Raw genomic sequence first — 25,000 nt, 5'->3', positions numbered from 1 at the left:
CAGAGCTATTTCCGGGGAGAGTGTGAATTATAGATGAGTCTCTCAATCCTGCTCTGCCTCGTTCATTATTCAGCACCAACGAATGCGCCTCGATGACAGGACTCAAAAAGAGCGACTGGCTTGATTAACATACGTCAACACGCACAGAAGGATCAGGACAGGAGACCCTTTGACTTTAACACTGCAGCGCACCAACACCCGTGGTATAATTATAAGCCCCCCCCCCCCCACCCCAAATCAAACTGTCATTTTGACAACCTTCAGAGACTTCTCGTCCATCCTGGGTTTGAGGACCGGCCGGCAGGCTAATCTGATCTCTTGACCGGGGACGTTTGCCATGTTAGGGGTAGGGTGACACGCCTCCGGGGGGGGTCTGGGATTAATCGACGGCTGTGGGATCGATAGGACGAGGGAGGGGGGGGCGGGGGAGGTCATGGGAGGAGCTGGTAACAGGGGAAGGTTTAGGTTTCACCGAGTCTGTGGACGACCGGCCTGGCAGAGGGGCTCTGGGTGCCGGGTGGCACCACGCTGGCCGCTGCCCAACGCCCTGGCTAGCTGCTGCTCCAGAGATCCGCCATCACCCTATCAGATGAGGCCTGAGATCCGCTATCGCCCTATCAGATGAGGCCTGAAGCCAGGACAGGGCCTCACAGCAGGGGGGAAGCACCTATGGTAACCTCAACGTCACACAGTGGCGATAGAGAACTGAGACCCTGATCCTGACCCCCGAAGTGAACCCTGATTCTGCCCCACGGGCATTCCGTCCAGACCGGTTGCCATGGCGACGTCTCCGGTGATGTGTTCCGACGGAGGGGGGGGGGGGGGGGGTATGGTGGAGACGCCTCCCCACAGAGCCATGTCCCTCGGGATTAAAGCCCCTGCTAACGGGATTGAGAAAGCTGCAGCCCGGCCCCCCACCCCACTGTGGACACCGTCCTCCGACACACACGCGCACGCACACGCGCACGCACACGCACACACGCACACCGGCTGACCGCACATTCTAATGCTAGGCCGCGGGATTCTCCCATGTCAAAGGTCATGGTTCCGATTTTTCTTCCTGTTCAAAGTAGGTATACCTCTGTCTAGATGCTGTTAGTGTTAATCTTAATAGTTAATAGATAATGTTCTGAGTTTATATCCTATTAATGGTTCAACTGTCTACTAAATCCTGAATCCTGATCAGCAGAATGCAATGATTATCTTATAGTTACTGATTAACTCAAAAACACTTGAGATGGACAGGCCCTCTCGTAAATATTCCCTTCCTAGGAGCAGAAGTGGAGCGTCGCTGTGTTTTACTGCTCCTGGCTTCGGGAATGGCAAATTGATTTCCTTTTTCAGGACACGTGATGCATCAGGGAACGAGATGGAACATGCCACTGCTGACAGCTCTCCTATTGAACAAACATCCTGGTTCTTCGTGGGAGAGGATGATGGCTGCAGGCTTATTAGACTCATCTCCATACGCTAGTGTTAAAGCTCACGGTCAGAGAGCTATTTCTCTGCTCTCGGTTCACAGTTGAAGGATAATATTGATATAATATTATAGAATATTCCTCACCGTCAACTATCTGACACGATGAGCAGTGCACTGCGCGCACGCACGCACGCACACACACAGAATCAGCAGATGTTTGGTCCGTGTGTGTGTGTGTGTGTGTGTGTGTGTGTTAGCTTGCCACTCACCTGCAGCAGCTGCTGTCTGAGCTTCTGGATCTCGGAGATGTTGAGCTCGCTCAGCAGGTCGTCCACCAGACCGGGGGCGGGCCGGAACACCTCGCCCTTCTTGGGCGTGGAGCAGCGGTTGTCCTCGGCGATGGCGCTGGCCAGCTTGCTGAAGCCGTTCTCGTAGCCCTGCAGTGCCTCGTCGTTGTTGGGCTCGGTGGCGGCGTCGTCGCTGAACTTGAGGCCGTCCAGGGAGATGCTGAGAGGGCTGGGGAGGAGGGGAGGAGCAGGGAGGAGGAGAGGAGGGGAGGGAGGAGGAGCAGGGAGGAGGAGTGGAGGGGAGGGAGGAGCAGGGAGGAGCAGGGAGGAGGGGAGGAGCAGAGGAGGGGAGGAGAGGAGGTGAGGAGCAGGGAGGAGGAGATGAGGGGAAGGAGGAGGGAAGGAGGGGAGGGAGGAGCAGGGAGGAGCAGGGAGGAGGGGCGGAGGGGAGGGAGGAGCAGGGAGGAGGGAAGGAGGGAGGAGGGGAGGGAGGAGGGGAGAAGGGAGGAGCAGGGAGGAGGGGACGGAGGAGGTAAGGAGGGAGGAGGGGAGGGAGGAGCAGGGAGGAGCAGGGAGGAGGGGAGGGAGAAGGGGCGGAGGGAGGAGCAGGGAGGAGGGGAGGGAGGAGTAGGGAGGAAGGAGGAGGGGAGGAGGGAGGATGAGAGAACAACATTGCCAATGAGAGCATGAACGCGTTAAGGCTCAAACCGTCCAATGCTCTCCATCAGCTAAAATATCACCTCATCCGCAAACTGTGACGGTCGCCGGCGACGTCTAGCAGCAGTCTGCAGCTCAAGACCGGGAGGCGGAAGGCGCCACACCCTAACGTTACACTTCCACACTGCTCCGCTTGACCGTGTTATTGATTTACACTGGGGGGGGGGGGTATTGAATGAAGGGGTCTCAGTGACCCTGTGTGTTAACGGTACCTGTGGTACATAGAGTCCCCTATGGTCATGTAGTGGGAGAGCTCCTTGCGCAGGGCGGCCTTGTGCTCGCGCTCCGTCTTGATGGTCTCCAGCGCCTCCCCCAGCTGGCGCTCGGCGATCTCCTTCAGGCGGATGGCGTCCTCCAGCTGGCTGTTCAGGAACTGGGTGTCCTCCTCCAGACGACGGATCTCGTGCTTCAGACCCTCGAACTCCACCTGGGGGCCGGGAGGGGCGGGCGGACGTCAGTCAGATCGGGGGTAGAATCGGGATTTACAATTCGTCGAGCGTCGAGAATTACAGTTCGTCTCATGGATGCGAACAAAACGATTTATCTATAAAAGGTGTATCGCAAGGCTTACATTTCGCTGCTGTCGGGTCAAAACCGTGTTATCTGCAAAAAGGGCCGGTTTTCAGAATGTTTTAAATAATTTATATATATTTAAATAATGTTCAGAGTTAGTGCCAGCTTTCAATTTACGTGGGGATGATCACCAACATGGAGATCCAAGACCGCAGCGTTTTGCATTTCAATTTAATTGGATTTCCACACCATAGCTTATATCAACCACATAAATCTATTCCACTTCTGTTAGCATCATGTCCATAAATGTTAATGTAGCAACCATAATCCCTCGCTGCGGCTGTTCGCACATCCCCACACAAAAGCCGGCGTCGAAAGCAAATCCCCCTATTTGGAGACTTACTCCTGAGGTGTTCTGAATCAAATCAGGCCCTGTTTTCTACCGTTGCATCTCTGTGTTGTTTCAGTAGCTGGTGGTGAGGATTACCCGAGACACCAACCCATTAAACTGGTTTAGAACTGGTCTAGTCTCTCCAGGCACCAGTCACATATAAAGACAGAGGGCTAATCTCTTTATTAAATCTGAGCGTGGTTTTTCGTAATCTGAATTAAATCAGCATGTTCCGCGGGGGGGCTGTGTGGGTGGAGTCTGAGCTCGGCAGACCCGGGCGGGGTGTGTAGAGGACAGATCACAGACAGGACGGTGGGTGAGTGCTTTCAGGTGAAGGGGCTCTAATTAGCAGATTCAGCTAAAGGGAGCTAGTTGCTCTGAGGGGGGGTTAATGAGGGGGGCTGGCGGAGGAGTGAGTAACGACTGATGCTCTCGTCTCTTCCCTCTTCCCTTCCCCCCCATCACCGGGCTGGACCCTCACATCTTTCCCCATCTCTAGGAAAGAGAAACGTGGTGGTGGTGGTTGTGGTGGTGTTATAAGCCCTGTGTGCTGGTGGTTGTGATTGTGGTTGTGTTGTTAACGCTGTGTGATGGTGGTGGTGGTTATGGTTGTGTTGTTAACCCTGTGTGGTGGTGTTATTAGCCCTGTGTGCTGGTGGCGGTGGTTGTGGTTATGGTGGTATTGTTAACCATGTTGTGGTTGTGTTGTTAACCCTGTGTGGTGGTTGTAGTGGTGTTGTTAACCCTGTGTGGTGGTTGTAGTGGTGTTGTTAACCCGGTGTGGTGGTTGTAGTGGTGTTGTTAACCCGGTGTGGTGGTTGTTGTGGTGGTGTTATTAGCCCTGTGTGGTGGTGGTTGTGGTGGTGTTGTTAACCCTGTGTGGTGGTTGTGGTGGTGTTGTTAACCCTGTGTGGTGGTTGTGGTGGTGTTGTTAACCCTGTGTGGTTGTGGTGGTGTTGTTAGCCCTGTGTGGTGGTTGTGGTGGTGTTGTTAACCCTGTGTGGTGGTTGTGGTTGTGTTGTTAACCCTGTGTGGTGGTTGTGGTTGTGTTATTAGTCCTGTGTGGTGGTTGTGGTGGTGTTATTAGCCCTGTGTGGTGGCGTTATTAGCCCTGTGTGGTGGTTGTGGTGGTGTTATTAGCCCTGTGTGGTGTTTGTGGTGGTGTTATTAGCCCTGTGTGGTGGTGGCGGTGGTTATGGTGGTGTTGTTAGCCCTGTGTGGTGGTGGCGGTGGTTATGGTGGTGTTGTTAGCCCTGTGTGGTGGTTATGGTGGTGTTGTTAACCCTGTGTGGTTGTGTTTGTGGTGGTGTTGTTAACCCTGTGTGGTTGTGGTTGAGTTTGTGGTGGTGTTGTTAGCCCTGTGTGGTGGTTGTGGTGGTGTTGTTAACCCTGTGTGGTGGTTGTGGTGGTGTTGTTAACCCTGTGTGGTTGTGGTGGTGTTGTTAGCCCTGTGTGGTGGTTGTGGTGGTGTTGTTAACCCTGTGTGGTTGTGGTGGTGTTGTTAGCCCTGTGTGGTTGTGGTGGTGTTGTTAACCCTGTGTGGTGGTGGTTGTGGTTATGGTGGTGTTGTTAGCCCTGTGTGGTGGTTGTGGTTGTGGTGTTGTTAACCCTGTGTGGTGGTTGTGGTGGTGTTGTTAACCCTGTGTGGTGGTTGTGGTGGTGTTGTTAGCCCTGTGTGGTGGTTGTGGTTGTGTTGTTAACCCTGTGTGGTGGTGGTGGTGTTTTTAACCCTGTGTGGTGGTGGTGGTTGTGTTGTTAACCCTGTGTGGTTGTGGTTGTGTTGTTAACCCTGTGTGGTGGTGGTTGTGGTGGTGTTAACCCTGTGTGGTGGTGGTTGTGGTGGTGTTTTTAACCCTGTGTGGTTGTGGTGGTGTTGTTAACCCTGTGTGGTGGTTATGGTGGTGTTGTTAACCCTGTGTGGTGGTGGTTGTGTTGTTAACCCTGTGTGGTGGTGGTGGTGGTGTTGTTAACCCTGTGTGGTGGTGGTTGTGTTGTTAACCCTGTGTGGTGGTGGTGGTTGTGTTGTTAACCCTGTGTGGTTGTGGTTGTGTTGTTAACCCTGTGTGGTGGTGGTTGTGGTGGTGTTGTTAACCCTGTGTGGTGTTTGTGGTGGTGTTGTTAGCCCTGTGTGGTGGTTATGGTGGTGTTGTTAGCCTTGTGTGGTGGTGGTGGTGGTGTTGTTAACCCTGTGTGGTGGTGGTTGTGCGGTTGTTGTCCCACCTGGGTCTGTTTGAGCACGGAGACCTGCTTCTGCAGGGAGATGTTCTCCTCCTCCAGCTCGGTGTAGTCCTGCAGCAGACGCGCCTCCCGGAACTTGTACTCCTTGATGTCATCACGCAGCCGCGTCCTCTCGAGCTCCACCACCTGGCCGTTCTGTAGGGCCAAACCGAGGAGAGGAGGAGAGGAGAGAGGGGAGAGGGGAGGAGAGGAGAGGAGAGGAGAGGAGAGGAGAGGAGAGGAGAGGAGAGGAGAGGAGAGGAGAGGAGAGGAGAGGAGAGGAGAGGAGAGGAGAGGAGAGGAGAGGAGAGGAGAGGAGAGGAGAGGAGAGGAGAGGAGAGGAGAGGAGAGGAGAGGAGAGAGAGAGAGAGAGAGAGAGAGAGAGAGAGACAGAGGAGTGCGTTAAGTAATTGAGCGGATGTGCAAGTGCTTGGGTGAGTGTGTTTTCACACAGTACGGTAAATCGTCCTTGTAGGATAACAGGGTGTGTACCTATCTGGTTCAGTGTGTGTGTGTGTGTGTGTGTGTGTGTGTGTACCAGGTGTCTCTCCGGGCAATGGGCCACAGGGTGTTTGTCTGCCAGCGCTGGTGGCAGCGTGGGGAGAGAGGGGCACACTTATCCCCCCGGGAAGGTGACAGAAGCCCAGCGAGCGAGAGACAGACTCACCAGCACCCCCTTCACACACAGGAAGCACCGCCTCTCATCTGACAAGAGGAGCTGGCACACATGTGAAACGCATCGGCTGGTGGCGATACACACTGACGCTAGCAACCGTTAGCCTATTACATGTTGTTCTGAAATGAAATGCGCTATACAAATAAAGTTTGATTCGATTTGATGACAGGAGAGAGGGGAGGAGAACGAGGAGTGAGAGGGGGTTCGTAGCCAGTCCCTCCTCCACAGACCGGCCGACAGCCGCATGGCCAGAGGTCAGATAAGCCCCGCGATGCCAGCCAGCCAGCCGGGGTCCTCACAGCCCCTCCTGTCTGGTTCTTCTCTCTCCCCCACCGATGGCGGTGCTAGTCCCCCCCCCCCCCAGCCACCCCCCTAAAGCCTCGTCTCTCTCTCTCACGAGGAACCTAAGACCCCCACCGGAGGGTGGTTGGGGGACATCTAAGCCAACGGCTCGGAGGTTAAGCCAGATAAAAGCTCAGCGGTAATGGGATACTTGCTGTAGGAGTGTGTGCAGCATGGTGTGTGTGTGTGTGTGTGTGTGTGTATAGATGACACTGGATATTGTGTGCAATGTGATCTCTGTCTACTGTACTGTATGTGTGTGTTCAGGTGTGCAGTCAGTCAGTTCTTTTTGTAATGTTTGTGTGTGTGTGTGTGTGTGTGTGTGTGTGTGTGTGTGTCATGCAGTGCGACACATGGGCTTTAATCCGTTTAGGTGACAGATCTGAGGTAGGAGCGTCACTCAACACACACGTCACTCCTGTTATTATCTCTCTGAACCGGTGCTGAATGTGTGTGTGTGTGTGTGTTCATTCGTGTTTGTTTATGTGTGTGTCAGAATGGGAGAGAGCGACAGTAACCGTGTCTTCAGTAACATGACAGTGTGTATCAGATGTGCATTGTATCAGTGTGTGTGTGTGTGTCTTTCCAGAGCTGCCAAGGCTAACATGGTAACAGAGGGCATCCCAATCCCCAGCCAGCTGGCCCCTCCCCCTCCCTCTGTCGCCATGACGAAATCCCTGCCTCCATCATATCCTGCAGTCACCAGGTTGGACTGAACGGACTCCTTCACTTCAGCCTACAGGTCCAAGCTAAGATACACTAGACACACTTACTTGATAACCAACACAATTCTATATGTCAGAATAGATAATTATCGTTTCACTCATAACACTCACCCACAAAGAACCATTTTGTCTTTGTTAGTCAGCTAATTAACTGTTTATTTCCACGTCAGCTTAGTTTGTAGCTCCCATTAAAACTGTAACATGAATGTGTTTTCCCGCTAGGATTTGTGGGTAATAGCATAATCCCAAATGACAGTGAGTACATGCAGCTCATTAGCTTCGTTCAATAATTAATTATCAAGAACGCCGCCGAACTGTTTGAGGGCTAAATCATATTCATGTGTGCAAACCTAATGAGCGTGGGCGGAGCCTGCTGTCTCAGCATCCTAATGTGGGTGTCGCTGATGAATAATGGATACCTTCACCATACAGATCTATCCAATCAGTACGATACACAGTGGGATAGCAGCACCTCCAGCTGTGTCAGCTAAATCAACACACATACTTCTGGCCTATCATGTTCCACTAGCTCTTCGAGATGTTCCTTCTAGATGATTCTAAAGGGCCCGCCTGACCCTAGCGTGGGTGAGATTCGGGACTGAGCCATTTCCACATTTTCTCAAAATAAGAAACCCTTGATTACATCCTGTTCCTCTTCCTCCTTGAGTGACGTCTCATAAAAAGTGTGGTCAGTCAGATGGTGTCCTCGCGACCTCCGGGGTCATGTGGCTCAGCTGTGGGGAGGGGGGGGGGGTCAGTGTTGTCTGGCCTAACTGAATACAGACCTCCGCAAACTAATTAAACAGCCCCCCTCCAAACGGATTAGTGCAAACTCCAGCTTTGACCTTCCACCCCGCGTTCCCTCCGAGTGCTCTCTCTCCCCCGCCCGCCATCACCGTCCAGGCTGAGGTCCTCGGAGAGCGGGGGAGGGGTGTGCCTGGCGCTCTGCCCGACAGAAAAGGTGAAGTATTTACTCAGTGGGGGGGTGAGGTGGCTGTGGACGTGCCTGACGTAAAATGTGAATAACATTTACTCAGGCTGGGGATGAGGACCTCCCCTGGGGGTGTTTATGATGGAGGGGGGTTCTGGGGGGTGGGGGGGGGGGCTGGTTTTATTGATGTTTGACGTGCTGCTCATTAGAAGCCCTGTCACTGGGAGGTCTCTTATTTGAATACAGAGACGTGTGGTTTACGAGGACCCCCCGCCTGCTGTCACTACAAAGCCACGCCAGCTGCCACACACACACACACACACACACACACACACACACACACACACACACACACACACACACACACACACACACACACACCACACACACACACACACACACACACTTACACTTACACTCATACACTCATACACTCACACTCACACTCACACTCACACTCACACTCACACACACACTTACTCACACACTTACACTTACACACACTTACACTTACACTCACACACTTACACTCACACTCACACTCACACTCTCACACTCTCACACACACACCTAACACACCTCAGCTGTCTGCCTAACCCAAGTACAAACACACCCACATACCTGACACCAGAATGTGTGTGTCCGTGGGTGTAAGAAGGGGATATGGGTGTGAGTGAGAGATGCATGTGTGAGTGTTTTTGAAGAGCCCTCTCCTGGGCTATAAGCCCCTCTCTGGAGGGGACAGGGCTCTCGTGGAGGACGTGGAAGCACCGGCTCAGTGGATTTCAGGGGCAGAGCTGCTGTACTTCCAATGACAGATGACAGTGATTCAGTCCCAGTGTGAGATCACGTTACTCCCGGGCTTTCCAGCACGCGCACACGCACGCACGCACACGCACACACACGCACACACGCACACACACACACACACACACACACCCTGCCTTTGACAGCACTGCAGAGGTCTTTATAGCCGACCTCTGCAGAGCCTGAAGTTTCTCAATGTGCTTGAGACTCAGACAATGTGCCGCTATTGAAAATGGCATTCAGACATCTTGATCTATTTTACCTGTGAAGCACTTTGTGACTCTCTGTGCTGCCAAAAGTGCTATACAAATAAAGTTTGACTTACTTACGTACTATATAATGAATCAAATACATCGGCATAAAGCACAATTAACAAATTAAAAGCATGAACAGGTTGTTTTAGGATGAGAAAATAAGGATGTGACCCACCCAAGGTCGTTGTCTGTCAGCCCACTATAATCTGACCCAGCGCAGAGTGGGATGACTGTCCCTTCAAGGATGAGGATCCATCTTACAGCCCCCCCACTGTCTATCATCCACAGACCCCTCACAGCAGACTGAGGAGGCGTGGAAATAATGAACCGATCTGAACCGATCTCTGTCTGATCTGGTCAGACTGGATGTGTGTGAAAATAAATGGGTCATTATCCTTCTTGCTGCCGGTGGCCATTGCCATTCTATGCCAGGCCCTGGAGGCGCTATTACAGTAGGAGGGCTGAATACACTCAAGGTCATGTACACGGCTTTAAATAAAACCACTTACTGTACATGAGAGAAAAGGGATTCCTCTTTATCACGCGGGGGCTGTCTTATTTCAATCTCACTTCACTTGTGAGTGTCTGTGTGCGCGTTTGTGTGTGTGTGTGTGTGTGTGTGTGTGTGTGTAAGCCTCAGGGGGTATGCTGTGCACGTTTGCTCATAAATGAGTAAGTGATTCAGTGCGTGTCCAGAGGCCAGTGTGTCCAGAGGTCATAGTTGTTTGAGAGTGTGTCGAGAAATGTACACGTGAGCTTTATGCCTGAGCATTAGTGGACAGTATGTGTGTCAGGCTCGTACTGTGTGTGTGTGTGTGTGTGTGTGTGTGTGTGTGTGTGTGTGTGTGTGTGTGTGTGTGTGTGTGTCAGGAGCGTGGCACATGCCTGACAGCTGTTAGATTTACTATCAACCCATCAATCCAGGAGGAACCAGCACTTTGGTGTTAGTGGACCACGGGTTAAATCAGCATGACATGGTTGGCAGTTCCGTAATGAATCACATGTGACAAGACAAACTTCATTAGGTCGGATCCATTTAAGGTATTTAAGAGGAGCGCTTTTCAGGGGCTAAAAATACCCAGCAATCTGTGAGACATACGGGCCTGGCCGGGCGTGGGGGAGGGGCGTGGCTTGTTAGGGGGGGCGGGGGGGCCCAGGATTACCCAGGGAACAGCTGGACGGGTTTAAGGCCGGCGGTGACACAGTCGTGGTTCTGAGGTGACGAGAGTTGGGTTCACCGTCCACACCGTCCGGGACCATGAGGTCAGCGTTGAGCAGATGGAAGCTAGAACGCTCGGTTGTCCTTCATCTTGATGCCTCTCTCTCTCTCTCTCCTCCCCCACTCTGGACTCAGGTTCTCTCTTCACCTCTCTCGTACTCTCATATCCATTTCTCGGTCATTTTTCAGTGTAAAGCTCTCACTTCCCTCCCTATAGGTTCCTCTCTCTCTCTCCCTCTCTCCCTCCTTCTCCTCTCCCTCCTTCTCCTCTCTCTCCTGCTCTCACACCATGGGAGGTGATCACTCCTGACGCTGATGTCAGAGGAGACAATACCCTGGCCGCCGCCCACGCCGCCGCCCACGCCCCGGGAGCCTCCGGAAAGTTCATTATCCTGGACTCACGTCAGACCGTAAAATGAACTTAAAACGAACAAAGAGCTCAGCTCGTCCTCCTACCGGCGTTCCCCCTCCCGCTCCCCTTCACAGGACGCCGGCTACGCCGCTAGCATTACAGCGACCTTTCCTCCGAACACGCCTCCGCTCCGACAGCCATTTTGAAGCGGCGCCGGCGCTAAGGCGGAGATTCCGAGCGTCTTTCCCCTCGACTCCGCTCGTCCTCCCCTCCCCTCTCACACCTCCCCCCGCCCCCCTCTCCGTCTGGCGTCTAAATACGGCCAATTTAAGAGTTACAGATGAGGGCTGCCGGAATTAAACGCACAGCTTAATGTCGGTCTACGGCAGCGCCAACGAGGCACATATTTCACGGCTGAACGGGCGCATCATTATTGTGATTGGCCGAGCTAGAACTCACTAATGTAGGGTAATGTGTCAGCAGAGGGGAATATAGCCTCGCTGGCTCATACAACAAGTTAATATTACCCATAAATATATATATATATATATGGAACACAGCGGGCTACGCAGGCTAGCATCTTCACTCTCTACCCAGCTACATGATGGAAATGGATTTCTGCCGGCTATCTTATCTGTGTGAGGACAGTACGGCGATGAAGAGGACGGTCTCCCCCCCGTGAGAATTCCCATTGCCGGGTGCCTCTGATTGGGGTTTATGACGGGAGAGAGGGCGTTTAATGGAGTCACGGGCCGTTAAGAGAGCGCCTCCTCGCTGTGTTAGCGGCCCATTGTGGGGCTGTAATCCTGTAGCTCGCACCGCGGCGTGGAAATACGGCTTATCGTATCTCCTCGCCGCCCCAGGCCGTCAGCGCCGGCGTCAGCTCCATCTGGGTTCTGCAGGCCTTCATGTCTGTAGATGGTTTAGTGGGCTGGAATACCGGACAAACACCATCTCTACTAGTGGCCTTGTGGTTAGAGCGTCCGCCCCGGGGATTCGATTCCCGGCCGAGTTATTCTTTTTTTATATATATATATTTTTTTTTAGCTTTCTGTCATTTCTGTTGTGTGTGTGTGTGTGTGTGTGTGTGTGTTTTTAATCTCCACGCACACACTGGGTCTCTCAGACAGAGGCCAGACCGAAGGCAAGGACTACAGTTACACCCAACCGTCAACGGAGTCTCGTGACAGGTCAGTTGAGGGCGGTTTGGAAAACCCTCCTCTCACTAAATCAGGTTCAAATCAAAACAAACAACTGCGGCTGTGTTTACTACCATTCTCCCTCTCTAACGGATCCCCCCCCCCCCCTCTCTCTCTCTGGCTCATTCACCGAGCGTTCCTGCTCCTCCTCGCCCCTCCCTCTCGCTGCCCCGCCCCCCCCCCCCCCCTCCTCACCCTGGCTAATTTGAAGTCTCGTTGACAAAAGGGCCCTTTCAGAGTCCTCCGCCGTGCCACAATGCCAGCCTCAGTGCCCCTGCCCCCGCCGTCTGCCCGCGCACCCTCCTGTCCCCCCCCCCCCCACCCAGGCCACCAGTGCCCACAGAAGTGTGATCGGAGGAGGGGTCATTATCTCCTGTACGCACCGAGATTTATACTCCAACCCCCCCCCCCCCCCCCCTACATCCAGACAATTAGGCCTGGCATGGGGCCAGGGCTCTGTACCAGCCAGTCCCTGTGTGGCGGTGTGTGTGTGTGTGTGTGTGTGTGTTCACAATAGACACGGAACCTGCAGAGAGACAGAGACGCCAGTCAAAGCAACGGTTAAAGAACCGCCTCCCTGTGTGGGGGGGGGGGACTGATATGTGGAAGTTTACTCTACATTCTTTATGAGCCTGTCTGCTAAGTGCTCATTGGCAACATCTCTGTAACTATTTATCTTCTCTACTGATAGTCATGCCTTTCCTATGAAGTATTTAGCCCGTGTTTACTGCTCTGTAAGTGTTCTTAGCCAACAGACAAACATTTTCCAGGAGCTTGCTCGATCGACTCGTTGAGAGAGAGTCAGGGAAGAATTTTTGCAGTTCACTTTTTCAGCCGCTGGGTGAAACTGTTTTTTGCTTCCCTCAGGAATATGTAGGCGTAGGACCTATGTCCACCCCCACATTGCTCTCTGTAAAGCGCATTGTGTTGCCTCTGGGTATAAAATGCGCTATACAAATAGTACAAAGTTTGATTTGATTTGATGTGAGCTAGGCTGTTTGGAGCAGCACATAGCCAGTGATTCTCTGAGTGACTCAGCCTACACAGCCAGAGAGGAACTGGCCTATAAAACGGACGAATCAATGCAGGACGAAAGTCTTAAGGCCTTGTGTTGTGAGGGAAATGTGGTTTGAAGGGCTTTCTGTCTCTCTGCTATGTCTCCTCCTCCTGTCCTGTCTCTCCTGAGTGGCCGGTGCTTCTGATCTCCTCCTCCCCTGCGGTCTCTCCTGATTGGTCGGTGCTTCTGATCCCCTCCTTGTTATTCTACCTTCATTCAGGAGAACACGACCCCTCACATCAAACACACCCGTCTAAAGGTGGATCCGTTTGATCCACCTTTAGACCGCCGTCTCTCTCTCTCTCTCTTCTCCTCTCTCTCTCTCTTCTCCTCTCTCCCTCTCTTTCTGTCTCTTTGTGTCAAAGCCCCCCCCCCCCCCCCCCCCCACACACACACACAGACCTCTCCCCCTGAGGAAACTGGACTGCCTTTCAACCCACCCACCCTTGTCGTTAATTCAATCTCTTCATGGCCAACATGGTGCATACAGTACATGCCCACACCGACGGGCAAGAAAGACTGACACAGATTCACTGGCACGCTCACGCTGCACTCTGCACTAAATGCGCTAATGAGGAGAATTATGTCTGAGTGTAAATGGCATCTGTGTGAAAAGGTCAAACTGTCGCTTGTGTGAAAAGTAGAGCACAGGCCATAAAGGCCTGTCTGTATGATGCCGATGACTGGGTAGTGTGTGTGTGTGTGTGTGTGTGTGTGTGTGTGTGTGTGTGTGTGTGTGTGTGTGTGTGTATGTGTAGTGTGTGTGTGTGTGTTGCTGTGTGCTTTTAAGTGCCTTTGTGTGTGTTGGCTGGAGATCCAAAAGAAAGGGGGGGGTTGTTGTTATCTTGTTGTCTGTAATCTGCCACGGGTGTGCGGGTGGCAGCGGTACGTCTCACTGGCACACTCGTGCTGGCGCCGGGTGCCAAGTCTGCTGAGGTGCGGCGCGCTACCCATGCCAGGGCGGCTCGATAACCGTCAGGGCCGTCAACGCCGAGGTGTAATACAGGGAGAAAGAAAACATTGTAAAACACAGAGCTCCTCTCATCACGTAGCTGCAGTCCCGACTCGGTAGTAATGACAACAACCTAATCTCTCAACCCTCCCGAAACCTTCACTCCACTAGGTAATAAACCGCAGATTGATTCGAGTGCGGTCTTGCCCGGCCTGGCGGTCACGCCGCCGCGCGGAGGCGTGGCCCGGGGCTCTCCGGCGCCCCCCCCCCCCCCATCCCCTCCCCACCCCCTGCTCTCCAGCCCTGTCATTTCAAGACCACATCAGAGCGCCGCGGTGATGGCGCCGTTTAAGCGGCCCCAACCTTCTGCCAGTTCGTCGCGAACGGCCCGCGGGCTGGGATTGGTCCTGCCCGGGCACGCCGAGCGGAGAGTCTGCTGTCACGCACATCTGGGTCTAGTCTGGTTTATAGCGGCCGCAGGGGGGAGTGTTTCCGTGAAGGTAACACATATTATTACTGTGCGAGTGAGGACAAGTGTGAGATGATGGTGGGTGGATTCCTCTGTGGGTGAGGAGTGTGTGTGTGTGTGTGTGGTGACATATGCAGCACTACTGTGAGCAAGTATGTGCATAGTGTGTGGTGGTCAAGTGAGATGATCGATCAATCAATCAATCAATCAATCAATCAATCAATCAATCAATCAATCAATCAACCAATCAACCAATCAACCAACCAATCAATCAATCAACCAATCAATCAATCAATCAATCAATCAATCAATCAATCAATCAATCAATCAATCAATCAATCAATCAATCAATCAATCAATCAATCAATCAATCAATCAACCAATTAATCAAATAATCAATCAATCAATCAATCAATCAATTAGTCCACAAGCGTGCGTGAGCGCGTGACGACGCCCCTACCTCTCTCATCTCCTGGGCGATGGAGGCCAGGCGCTCGTTCTCAGACTGGGTGTTGGTCAGGACGTTGCGCGCCTGCCGCAGCTCGGCCTGCAGCTCCAGGAGCCTCTGCTGGTAGTCCGCCTCCTTGCAGGCCGACTCCTGGATCAGGGACTCCTCCCGGCTCTCTCCGTCCGCCGCCACCTTCCTGTGGTTGGAGTAGATCTGGCCGAACGCCTGCGGACGACAGGGAGGTCGTTAGAGGGGCCGCGGGACTGAACAGTTATGGGGGTGTGACTTGATTTCGGGAAAAACCCGCCACAGAATACTTATATATATATATTTTGAAGAGATATGGAATTTAGGTTGTGAATGGTGGGTTACTAAGCATAATGGTAGAACATGGTGGAACTAAAATGTAAGGAACATTCCAGAGGCATTATCAACACCCACCACTGCTGACTAGGTTTGTGACTCACAAAGGCTCCGTTTGTATCTCGGCCATTTTGCCATGAGCATGCTCTGACCCAGCTGGAGAGAGGATCCATTAGGAGGAGAGAGGGGGAGAGAGAGAGAGAGAGAGAGAGAGAGAGAGAGGGGAGAAAAAGGAGAGAGAGAGAGAGAGAGAGAGGGGGTCGGGGGGGGGGGGCTGTGCTGCACCAAAAAACCCTCCCCAAAAAAATAAAGTCTACCATGAAGAGTTAATCCTCCATCTGGGCTACATCATAATTCTCTCCTAGCCCCTCCCCCCCGCCCCCGCCCTCCCGGAGATGAGACTTTCCCCCGCACGTGCTCGCCAGACTCAGATGGAGGAAATAAACAGGAAGTATGGAACAAATCCCGACAAAGCATCAGGCCTCCACCGCTGGTCACTGTAATACAGCATCACTGACCAGGGCAGCTGGTCTAATGCTCTTAATGAAGGATCACGAGACCCACAGGAAGCTCAGAGGGAAACTGCATCCGCAGATTGATGAAGGGATGACGTTTCGAGAGGAAGGAAAGCTTAACCTAGAGAACGCAAGGCTCGCATCGCCTTCGGTTAGACAGCGAGAGAAAGTCGATAGGCCTGGTCTGTTAAGGTGTCTTAAGTTATTAGTGTCTCTCTGGTGGTGAGTGTGTGTGTGTTGTGTGTGTGCGTGTGTGTGTGTGTGTTGTGTGTGTGTGTGCGTGTGTTGGCCTGTTTTTACCACTAATGGCTCAGCAGTTCTCTCTCAGCTATGACCTTAATTTGATAATGGCCCACAGGCAGCAGCACTGTGAGTGGTCACGCTCAGTAATGTCAACCACTGCTGGAGAGAGAGAGAGAGAGAGAGAGAGAGAGAGAGAGAGAGAGAGAGAGAGAGAGAGAGAGAGAGAGAGAGAGAGAGAGAGAGAGAGAGAGAGAGAGAGAATCCTGGTCAGACGATTCACAATCTAGGTTACCCCCCCCCCCCCACACACACCTCAGAATAATCACTGGCTGATGACAGATTTTGTTCTCAATCGCGCGGAGCGGTGACCCTACGGAGATTTTCAATTTCTCATCTCAGCTTGAGCCCAATCCCCAGTCTGGATCCACCTGAGGCTACGAGGAAAATCTGAGTTTGCTTTAAGCCATGTCTCTCTCTCTCTCCCTCTCTCCCTCCCTCTCCCTCCCTCTCTCTCTCTCTCTCTCTCTCTAATGCTATAGACCCTACTTATACATTTATTCATTCATTTTAACTTTCTCACCTACTATTTATAGACTTAGATGAAAGCATTCTGCAATCCTCTCTCTCTCTCTCCCTCTCTCTCTCCCTCTCTCCCTCTCTCTCTCTCTCTCCCTCTCTCTCTCTCTCTCTCTCTCTGCACCCCCCCCCCCCCACACACACACACTCATGTGACTGACTGGCTCTCCCCAGTTTTACAGCTTCTTACTAATCCCAATAAGTCCTTGAGAGAAAGGGAAATCATTCCATTCCTGAAACTGACCTACTTGCAGCACTTAAACCAGAGAGAATAAAACGTGACACGGGTTCAGCGCGCCAGAGCCAGGCATGACATCATGACTGGTGCGCGATATCACGCGTTGGCGTTTAGGAAAGAGGGTGGGCGATGGACAGCAGACGGCATTGTTGAGCAGATAAAGGTGACTGCAGCACGCCTCCACCGCGGGCTTGGAACCGCTCTGGAATGTCCAAACGCCTCTTGACTTCATGGTGACTTCTGTGCCTCGTCTGCGGGTCTAGTACTGAAGAATGTAAACACATGCATAGGGCCTGGAAATCTCTCGTCGTGTTTCTGCACGCTAGGAGTCAAAGCGCTCCCTCAAACTAGTCCCTCCAACCGTGTTTCTGCACGCTAGGAGTCAAAGTACTCCCTCAAACTAGTCCCTCAAACTGTGTTTCTGCACGCTAGGAGTCAAAGCGCTCCCTCAAACTAGTCCCTCCAACCGTGTTTCTGCACGCTAGGAGTCAAAGCGCTCCCTAAAACTAGTCCCTCCAACCGTGTTTCTGCACGCTAGGAGTCAAAGCGCTCCCTTAAACTAGTCCCTCCAACTGTGTTTCTGCATGCTAGGAGTCAAAGCGCTCCCTCAAACTAGTCCCTCCAACCGTGTTTCTGCACGCTAGGAGTCAAAGCGCTCCTTCAAACTAGTCCTTCCAACCGTGTTTCTGCACGCTAGGAGTCAAAGCGCTCCCTCAAACTAGTCCTTCCAACCGTGTTTCTGCACGCTAGGAGTCAAAGCGCTCCCTCAAACTAGTCCCTCCAACCGTGTTTCTGCACGCTAGGAGTCAAAGCGCTCCCTTAAACTAGTCCCTCCAACCGTGTTTCTGCACGCTAGGAGTCAAAGCGCTCGCTTAAACTAGTCCCTCCAACCGTGTTTCTGCACGCTAGGAGTCAAAGCGCTCCCTCAAACTAGTCCCTCCAACTGTGTTTTTGCACGCTAGGAGTCAAAGCGCTCAAACTAGTCCCTCCAACCGTGTTTCTGCACGCTAGGAGTCAAAGCGCTCCCTTAAACTAGTCCCTCCAACCGTGTTTCTGCACGCTAGGAGTCAAAGCGCTCGCTTAAACTAGTCCCTCCAACCGTGTTTCTGCACGCTAGGAGTCAAAGCGCTCCCTCAAACTAGTCCCTCCAACCGTGTTTCTGCACGCTAGGAGTCAAAGCACTCCCTAAAACTAGTCCCTCCAACCACCCTCCTCCTCTCACCAGCCCCCGCCTCAAGTAGAGATGTAACGGTATGAAGATTTCACATCACGATTATAGTGACCAAAATCATCACGGCTATCAGTATTAGCGCGGTATTGTTCAAACGTGCCGAAAATGTCCAAAAACTACGGATACAGACACCAAAATCATTTCAGTTTAAAAAGTTTCAAATTAGCAGCACTATGCACTTTTTGTTTGCATGAACATTAAAATAATGCATCTTGGAGACCGTTACTAGCTTGGGTTGATGCTGGACAGTATTTACAGTGAGTTTTTCAAAGCACGGCAATCAAACACGGTATTTGATCATTTTATCACGATAAATGTAATCTAATTTTATTGCGGTTTCTCATTATAACGGTTATGATTCCATCCCTAGACTCAGGTTGATCACACTGTTGTTAAGAAGAGGGGGATTAACCCAATTAGAAGTGGGGGAATCCTATCATTATAATCTGGGCGCGTGGTGGGGATTGAGGGGACACTGGCTGACCCTATCGACTGAATCTAGCCCCGGGCATAAAACAGGGGGCGCCCAGCCAAAACCCTTAAGCCTGTGGTTAGATCTTGGTAGGGTGGTGGGGGAAGGGGGGGGGGGGATACAGTTCTGGCGCAGAGACACGCCTCACCAGCCTCTACAACTCACCGTCACATTGCCATGCGTTTCAAAGTTTACACGGGAAGACATGGATTTGGATTAGCAGTCTGTGATGATGACGACGAGGCTAATTAAACACTTGGCCACTGAAACAGCGTGTGGCCAGGGCCTGCTGTGCTGACCGTGGGGTGGAAACCGCCTGACGTGAGTTCTCCTTCTTGGTAGAAATCTCTTTCTTCCTCCTGGCATAAATCGGCTACGGGCCACAGCATGCTGCTGAACGTCCATCTGAGAAGAGCCAGAGAGGATGAGGCCCTTCCGTGGAGCGCAGACTCCCGTTTCGGACGAGTATTAACGACGGGCGGGGTGTTGTCCAGGCCCCCTGCTGGGTTCTGAAGCGCTACACCCCCCCCGCGCAGAAAGTGAAGCCCGCCCCTAATCACCACGGTGAGCATCATGCGGTCATGTGATCCCCATGTGACGGCCCGCGGGTTGGACGCGCCGTCCCCTCTGATCTTTCTCTCTCTCGGTCTGCTTCCCTTTTCTCTCCACCCCTCTCTTTCGGCTTACTTCCCCTCTCGGTCGCCCGGACGACCACCGGGTCATGCCCCCTGGGGAGTCATATGATCATGAGCGCAGAGGAACGTGACCGATCTTCAAAGGCTTGCGGATGATGACGACTATTCCCATAGGGGATGATTACTGTATGGGTCAGAGAGGTGCGATACTGTATTTAGCCTTATAGAGGAAGGCCTGAGAGTCCAGTCAATACCCAGGATCCAGTCAGTGTCCAGTGACCCCTGATCTACCTGGCTGACTCATCCCAGCGAGCCTCTGTTGTCTAAACCGCACGTTGCTACGACAGAGCGTCTGGCTTATTCACTCGACAAAAGAGGCGTGTTTCGGCCGAGCGTCTCTCTGTGTCCAGGGCACGTTCTAATCTCAACAAGCAGACCAACCCAGAAGGATGTTGGAGGTCAAAGGTCACTGATTAGAGGGTATCAAAGACATGCCAGCACTTGTCGGTCTGACTGGTTTATAGGATCCGATACCGGGTCCTGGTTAAGGATCAGATGAAGGACTAACGGCAAGTTCCTGAAGGCCGAAGAGCGAATTAAAGACAGTCATACATCTCAAACAGCACCTCCAACCAGAGCTGCCGGGTCAACGCGTTCGACTGGCTTTAAGACCCACCCCACCCTACTTCCCCTGTCAGCTGAGGCAAACAACAGAGCAGTGAGCAGAGAGCTAGCGGGTGGGGAGGTTGGTTTCTGACTGGCTTCCTACGAATCGATATCTGCAACCTCAGAGACACTGTGAAGTCAAAGTAAACAGAATGTACATATTTCTATGTTGGGCTCCCCGGTACGCTCCAGGGAGAGAGGCAGGCCCTGTGTGTGTGTGTGTGTGTGGGGGGGGGGGGGGGTTGAGCAGGGCCGGTGGAATAGTCTCCAGAGATAAAGCAGCAGAGCTTTCCGAAGACAAGAGATCAAACCAGCGCAAGCTTTAAGGGTAAGCCTATTCCTATCCCTGTGTGTGTGTGTGTGTGTGTGTGTGTGTGTGTGTGTGTGTGTGTGTGTGTGTGTTTGATGTGAGCGTGTACTGCTGTAGTCGGCTGGGAAAAGCCTGCATTCCGATCGATGTTGTTTTGTTTTTATTTTTAACCACACATTTGCCTTGAGCCCTGACTCCCATTAGAGTCCACTCTATCTGTGGATCGATGCCACTCCGGTCACACCCCCCCCACCCCCCCGCCCCCAACACCGCCCCCCTACCTCTGACCCTGCAATGATCTGACCCTTAAATTCACCTTTAACCTCCTGAGGTCCGAACCCCCCGCCCCCCCCCCCTTGTTCTCCCTCACAAACAAACAGAGCAAAACGGGCCTAGAACAAAAAAACCACAGGAGAGGGACACAGTGACAGACAGAGATGGGGGCGGGACACGGCGAAGGCCAGACGGGGTCTTTGTGACAACCCAGGGGTCTTTGTGACGGGCAGCAGAGAGAGAGACACACCACCTTCCCTCGTGTTTGTTGACAATACACAGCTCAACTCCACTAATGACCGGCCACTGGCCCGGGGGCTGCAGGCTAACTGGTGTGGGACGGACGGCGGTCCGTCGGAGCGGTGGAACCCGCTGACCCCTCGGTGACCGTGCCTGGGTCTACCTTCTATGACGCACATCATCTGACCACCCCAGCGACTCCTCTCAGACCGAGGAAGGGATTGGGAGACGAACAGAAAGGTCAAGGATCCTCCCTCTCAAGCACCTTTTGTATTTTTAGTTTGCTATTCTTCACTTTGCCTTCGGCACTAGATCATGCTCTTAGTCACTTGTTTTAGAAAGGAGATCCACTTGTGAGTTCTGGTGAGCAGTAGTACACTGACTTTTCCTACGTTAAATGCAATTATTGAAAGTCGCTTTGGATAAAAGCATCTGCTAAATGACCAAATTGTTATTGTACATTTATAACACAAGGCCACTGACAGAATCATCCAGTCAGTGAGAGATGAAGGCAGGAAACGATGGCAAAAGTGAAAGAGAAGAAGCAGAGCTTTGACTTCAGTCTTCACACAGGCTGAATATGGCTAGAATACACACACACACACACACACACACACACACGCTCCTAAGAACTGGGACAAGAAACCTCTGGTAAAGACCCCAGTAACCTGCCCGTTAGAGGCAGTGGGGGGGGGGGGGGGGGGGGGGGTCAGCCTCGGCGGTCCTGTTCCCGAGTCGCAGAGCCGGCGATCACCAACGCGCAGCGGGTCTGAGCAGAGTTAATGATCGGAGCTGACCCCGCACGCCTGAGCACCGTCTAATTGGGTCGTCGGAGGGGGGGAGGGGCGGCGGAGTGGGGGTGAGTGGGGGGGTGGGGGGGTTAGCTCGCCGCCACAGAGGAGAAGAAAACACAACAGTGGACGGCGCCGTGTCTTACGGCTGCGTGCAGCGATCCTCACGTGGCCCGATGGTCTTTCAATGGAAAACATTCTCTCTCCCCGTCTGCCTCTCTCTCCCCCTCTCCCCCCCTCTCTCTCCCTCCCTCCCTCTGTCCTTTTATTATTCTGTGATTATGTGCACTTTATTCTGTTTTTTGTTTTAGTTTATTTTATATATTGTACAGCACTTTGGTGCAACTTCGGTTGATTTTAAACGTGCTTTATAAATAAAGTTGACCTTGACCTTCACCTTGACCTCTCCCCCTCCCTCTCTCTCCCCCCCCCCCCCCCCCCTCCTCTCTCTCTCTCTCTCTCCCCCCTTCTCTCTCTCCCCCCCCCCCCCCCCCCTCTCTCTCTCTCTCCCCCTCCCCCCCCCCCTCTCTCTCTCCCCCTCTCTCTCTCCACCCCCCCCTCTCTCTCGCATTCACAGGCCACTGCGCAAACAGATCCCTGACCGACGCGCGGCTCCGAGGTGTGCATGCAGTTTCTATATTAAGGGGCCTTTATCAAACGCTTACGGTGTGGTTTCCTCTCAGTGGACTCTTCTTCACGACAGGGTCTGCAGAGACATGGAGCTCGGTGGACCGGTTTTACAAACGGTCGCGACCGGACGGACGGACGCTCGCACAAACACGCAATTTTATTTCACAACAATAACAAAGCTGACCCTGTTTTTATCACATTTGGATATTTCCCATACACAGCTCCAAGTCTCGAGTTTCGTGCTTTGCTTATTCGTACGTACTTCATCATACAGGACAATGGACAGTGAAATGTTAGGAATGTGGCGCGCCGGCATGCGTGCGTGAGCGTGCGTGCGTTCTGACAGTTGATATGCTGGAGTAGTGTCACATCCAATGACAGTGACTGACTGAGAGGCCATTAGCACTTCCCAGAACGAGACGCTGCCTCTGTCCCTCTACAGAGGTCTGTGAGAGAGAGAGGAGAGAGAGAGGGGGGGGTGAGATGGAGGGAGATAAGAAAGAAAGAAAGAAAGGAAAGATAGAAAGAAAGAAAGAAAGAAAGAAAGAAAGAAAGAAAGAAAGAAAGAAAGAAAGAAAGAAAGAAAGAAAGAAAGAAAGAAAGAAAGAAAGAAAGAAAGAAAGAAAGAAAGAAAGACAGAAAGAAAGAAAGACAGAAAGAAAGAAAGAAAGACAGACAGAAAGAAAGAAAGAAAGAAAGAAAGAAAGAAAGAAAGAAAGAAAGAAAGAAAGAAAGAAAGAAAGAAAGAATAGAGATGGGGGTGGGGGTGAGTGAGGGAATACAGGAGGAGGTAAATTCCTGACATCCCAGAGGTGTTTTTTTCTCTTTAATTGGAGGACCCAAGGGGTCTTTATTCAGCCAAACACACACACACACACACACACACACACACACACACACACACACACACACACACGCAAACTTCAGGGGTCGCCGGTGGAAATTGTTCCCTGCATTTCTCCCTCATCCGAGCCGTCCTCCTCCAGGGGCGGCCAGGAGCAGTGGGCAGCCATCTTTCATGGCGCCCGAGAACCACGTCCCAAGTGCTCAGTCTTGGTCTTGGTCAGGGACTGTTCTTCTGCATGTTTTTCGTATTGGGTTCTATAGGAGGAACACGGGGAGAACATGCAAACTCCACACAGAAAGTCCCGGAGACCTTCTTGTTGCGAGGCGACCGTACTAGGATCTACGCCACTGTGACGCACGTAAGCGATTTTGGGGTTCAGCATCTTGCTCAAGGACACTCCGGCACAATTCCGGGAGCTGGGATCGAACCGGGAACCCTGCGATCCCCAGCCGGTCGTCCTACCCCCCCGGCTACCGTTCCGTTCATCCTCTTCTCCCATCATGGATGGAACGATACTCTCGTCACGTCACCTGCTCCGTGTGGACTTACCGTGGTTACCGTGACGACTACCACTGTTCTACAGGCACAAAACGAGGAACCGAGTCTAAGGGTTCGCTGCGACCCTGTTGAGACCGGAACATGAGATAGATCTGTCTGATGATCTTGTTTACCAACGACAGCCTGGTCTACTCCTTCATCATGGGGATGTGATCACTGTGGTCATGTGATCACTGTGGTCGACAGAATGAGCGTGTCATCAGCTGCAGGAGGGGAAGCAGAGAGGAGCAGAGAGGAGCAGAGAGGAGCAGAGAGAAGTAGAGAGGATCAGAGAGGAGCAGAGAGAAGTAGAGAGGAGCAGAGAGGAGCAGAGAGGAGTAGAGAGGAGCAGAGAGGAGTAGAGAGGAGCAGAGAGGAGCAGAGAGGAGTAGAGAGGAGCAGAGAGGAGCAGAGAGGAGTAGAGAGGAGCAGAGAGGAGCAGAGAGGAGCAGAGAGGAGTAGAGAGGAGTAGAGAGGAGCAGAGAGGAGTAGAGAGGAGCAGAGAGGAGTAGAGAGGAGCAGAGAGGAGTAGAGAGGAGTAGAGAGGAGCAGAGAGGAGTAGAGAGGAGCAGAGAGGAGTAGAGAGGAGTAGAGAGGAGCAGAGAGGAGTAGAGAGGAGCAGAGAGGAATAGAGAGGAGTAGAGAGGAGTAGAGAGGAGCAGAGAGAAGTATGGAGGATTAGAGAGGAGCAGAGAGGAGCAGAGAGGAGTAGAGAGGAGTAGAGAGGAGCAGAGAGAAGTAGAGAGGAGCAGAGAGGAGCAGAGAGGAGCAGAGAGGAGCAGAGAGGAACAGAGAGGAGTAGAGAGGAGTAGAGAGGAGCAGAGAGAAGTAGAGAGGAGTAGAGAGGAGCAGAGAGGAGCAGAGAGAAGTAGAGAGGAGCAGAGAGGAGCAGAGAGGAGCAGAGAGGAGCAGAGAGGAGCAGAGAGGAAAGGGGAACAGGAGAGATTTATAGAGAGAAAGGAGAACATGGCAGGAAGACAGAGTTTGGCTCAGAGCCACATTGATTCTCTGCATAGAACACAGGCACTGGGCTACTATTCACATGAGCATGCAGACAGAGGTACGCACACACACACACACACACACACACACACACGCACACACACGCACACATGCAGTACACACACGCACACACAAACACATACGCACACACAAACACAGACGCACACACACTTTAGCTCCCACACTGTTGCCCATTCTCTCTGGGTGTCCTGCAGTCAGCCGTACTGCAGAACCTGGTGCTCCATGTTCAGGCCTCCGGAGAGGAGAGGAGGAGAGGAGGAGAGGAGAGGAGAGGGAGAGGAGAGAGAAGGAGAAGAGGAGGAGAGGAGAGAAGGAGAGGAGAGCAGGAGAAAAGGAGGAGAGGAGAGAAGGAGAGGAGGAGAGGAGAAGAGAAGGAGAGAAGGAGAGGAGGAGAGGAGGAGAGGAGCAGAGGAGGAGAGAAGGAGACGAGAGCA

The 25,000-nt window shown here is 52.6% G+C and overlaps 1 protein-coding gene across 1 annotated transcript in view; it reads right to left on the bottom strand.

Annotated features, from left to right (window-relative positions):
* The window catches only part of LOC311315268 (protein bicaudal D homolog 2-like), a 55,599-nt gene that overhangs the window by 11,938 nt on the left and 18,661 nt on the right, over nt 1-25,000 (bottom strand). The window contains exons 2-5 of the mRNA XM_084445892.1: nt 14,989-15,201; nt 5,549-5,701; nt 2,637-2,851; nt 1,690-1,936 (exon numbers count right to left, since the gene is read on the bottom strand). Of these exons, the coding sequence (XP_084302018.1) occupies nt 1,690-1,936; nt 2,637-2,851; nt 5,549-5,701; nt 14,989-15,201 (828 nt within the window). The remainder of the gene's footprint in view (nt 1-1,689; nt 1,937-2,636; nt 2,852-5,548; nt 5,702-14,988; nt 15,202-25,000) is intronic.

This window comes from Borostomias antarcticus (assembly GCF_949987555.1).
Source record: "Borostomias antarcticus genome assembly, chromosome: 11".
In the NCBI taxonomy this organism is placed as follows: Eukaryota; Metazoa; Chordata; class Actinopteri; order Stomiiformes; family Stomiidae; genus Borostomias; species Borostomias antarcticus.
The sequence above is the reverse complement of the archived record's forward strand: the minus strand, read 5'-3'. Positions and strand labels throughout refer to the sequence as shown.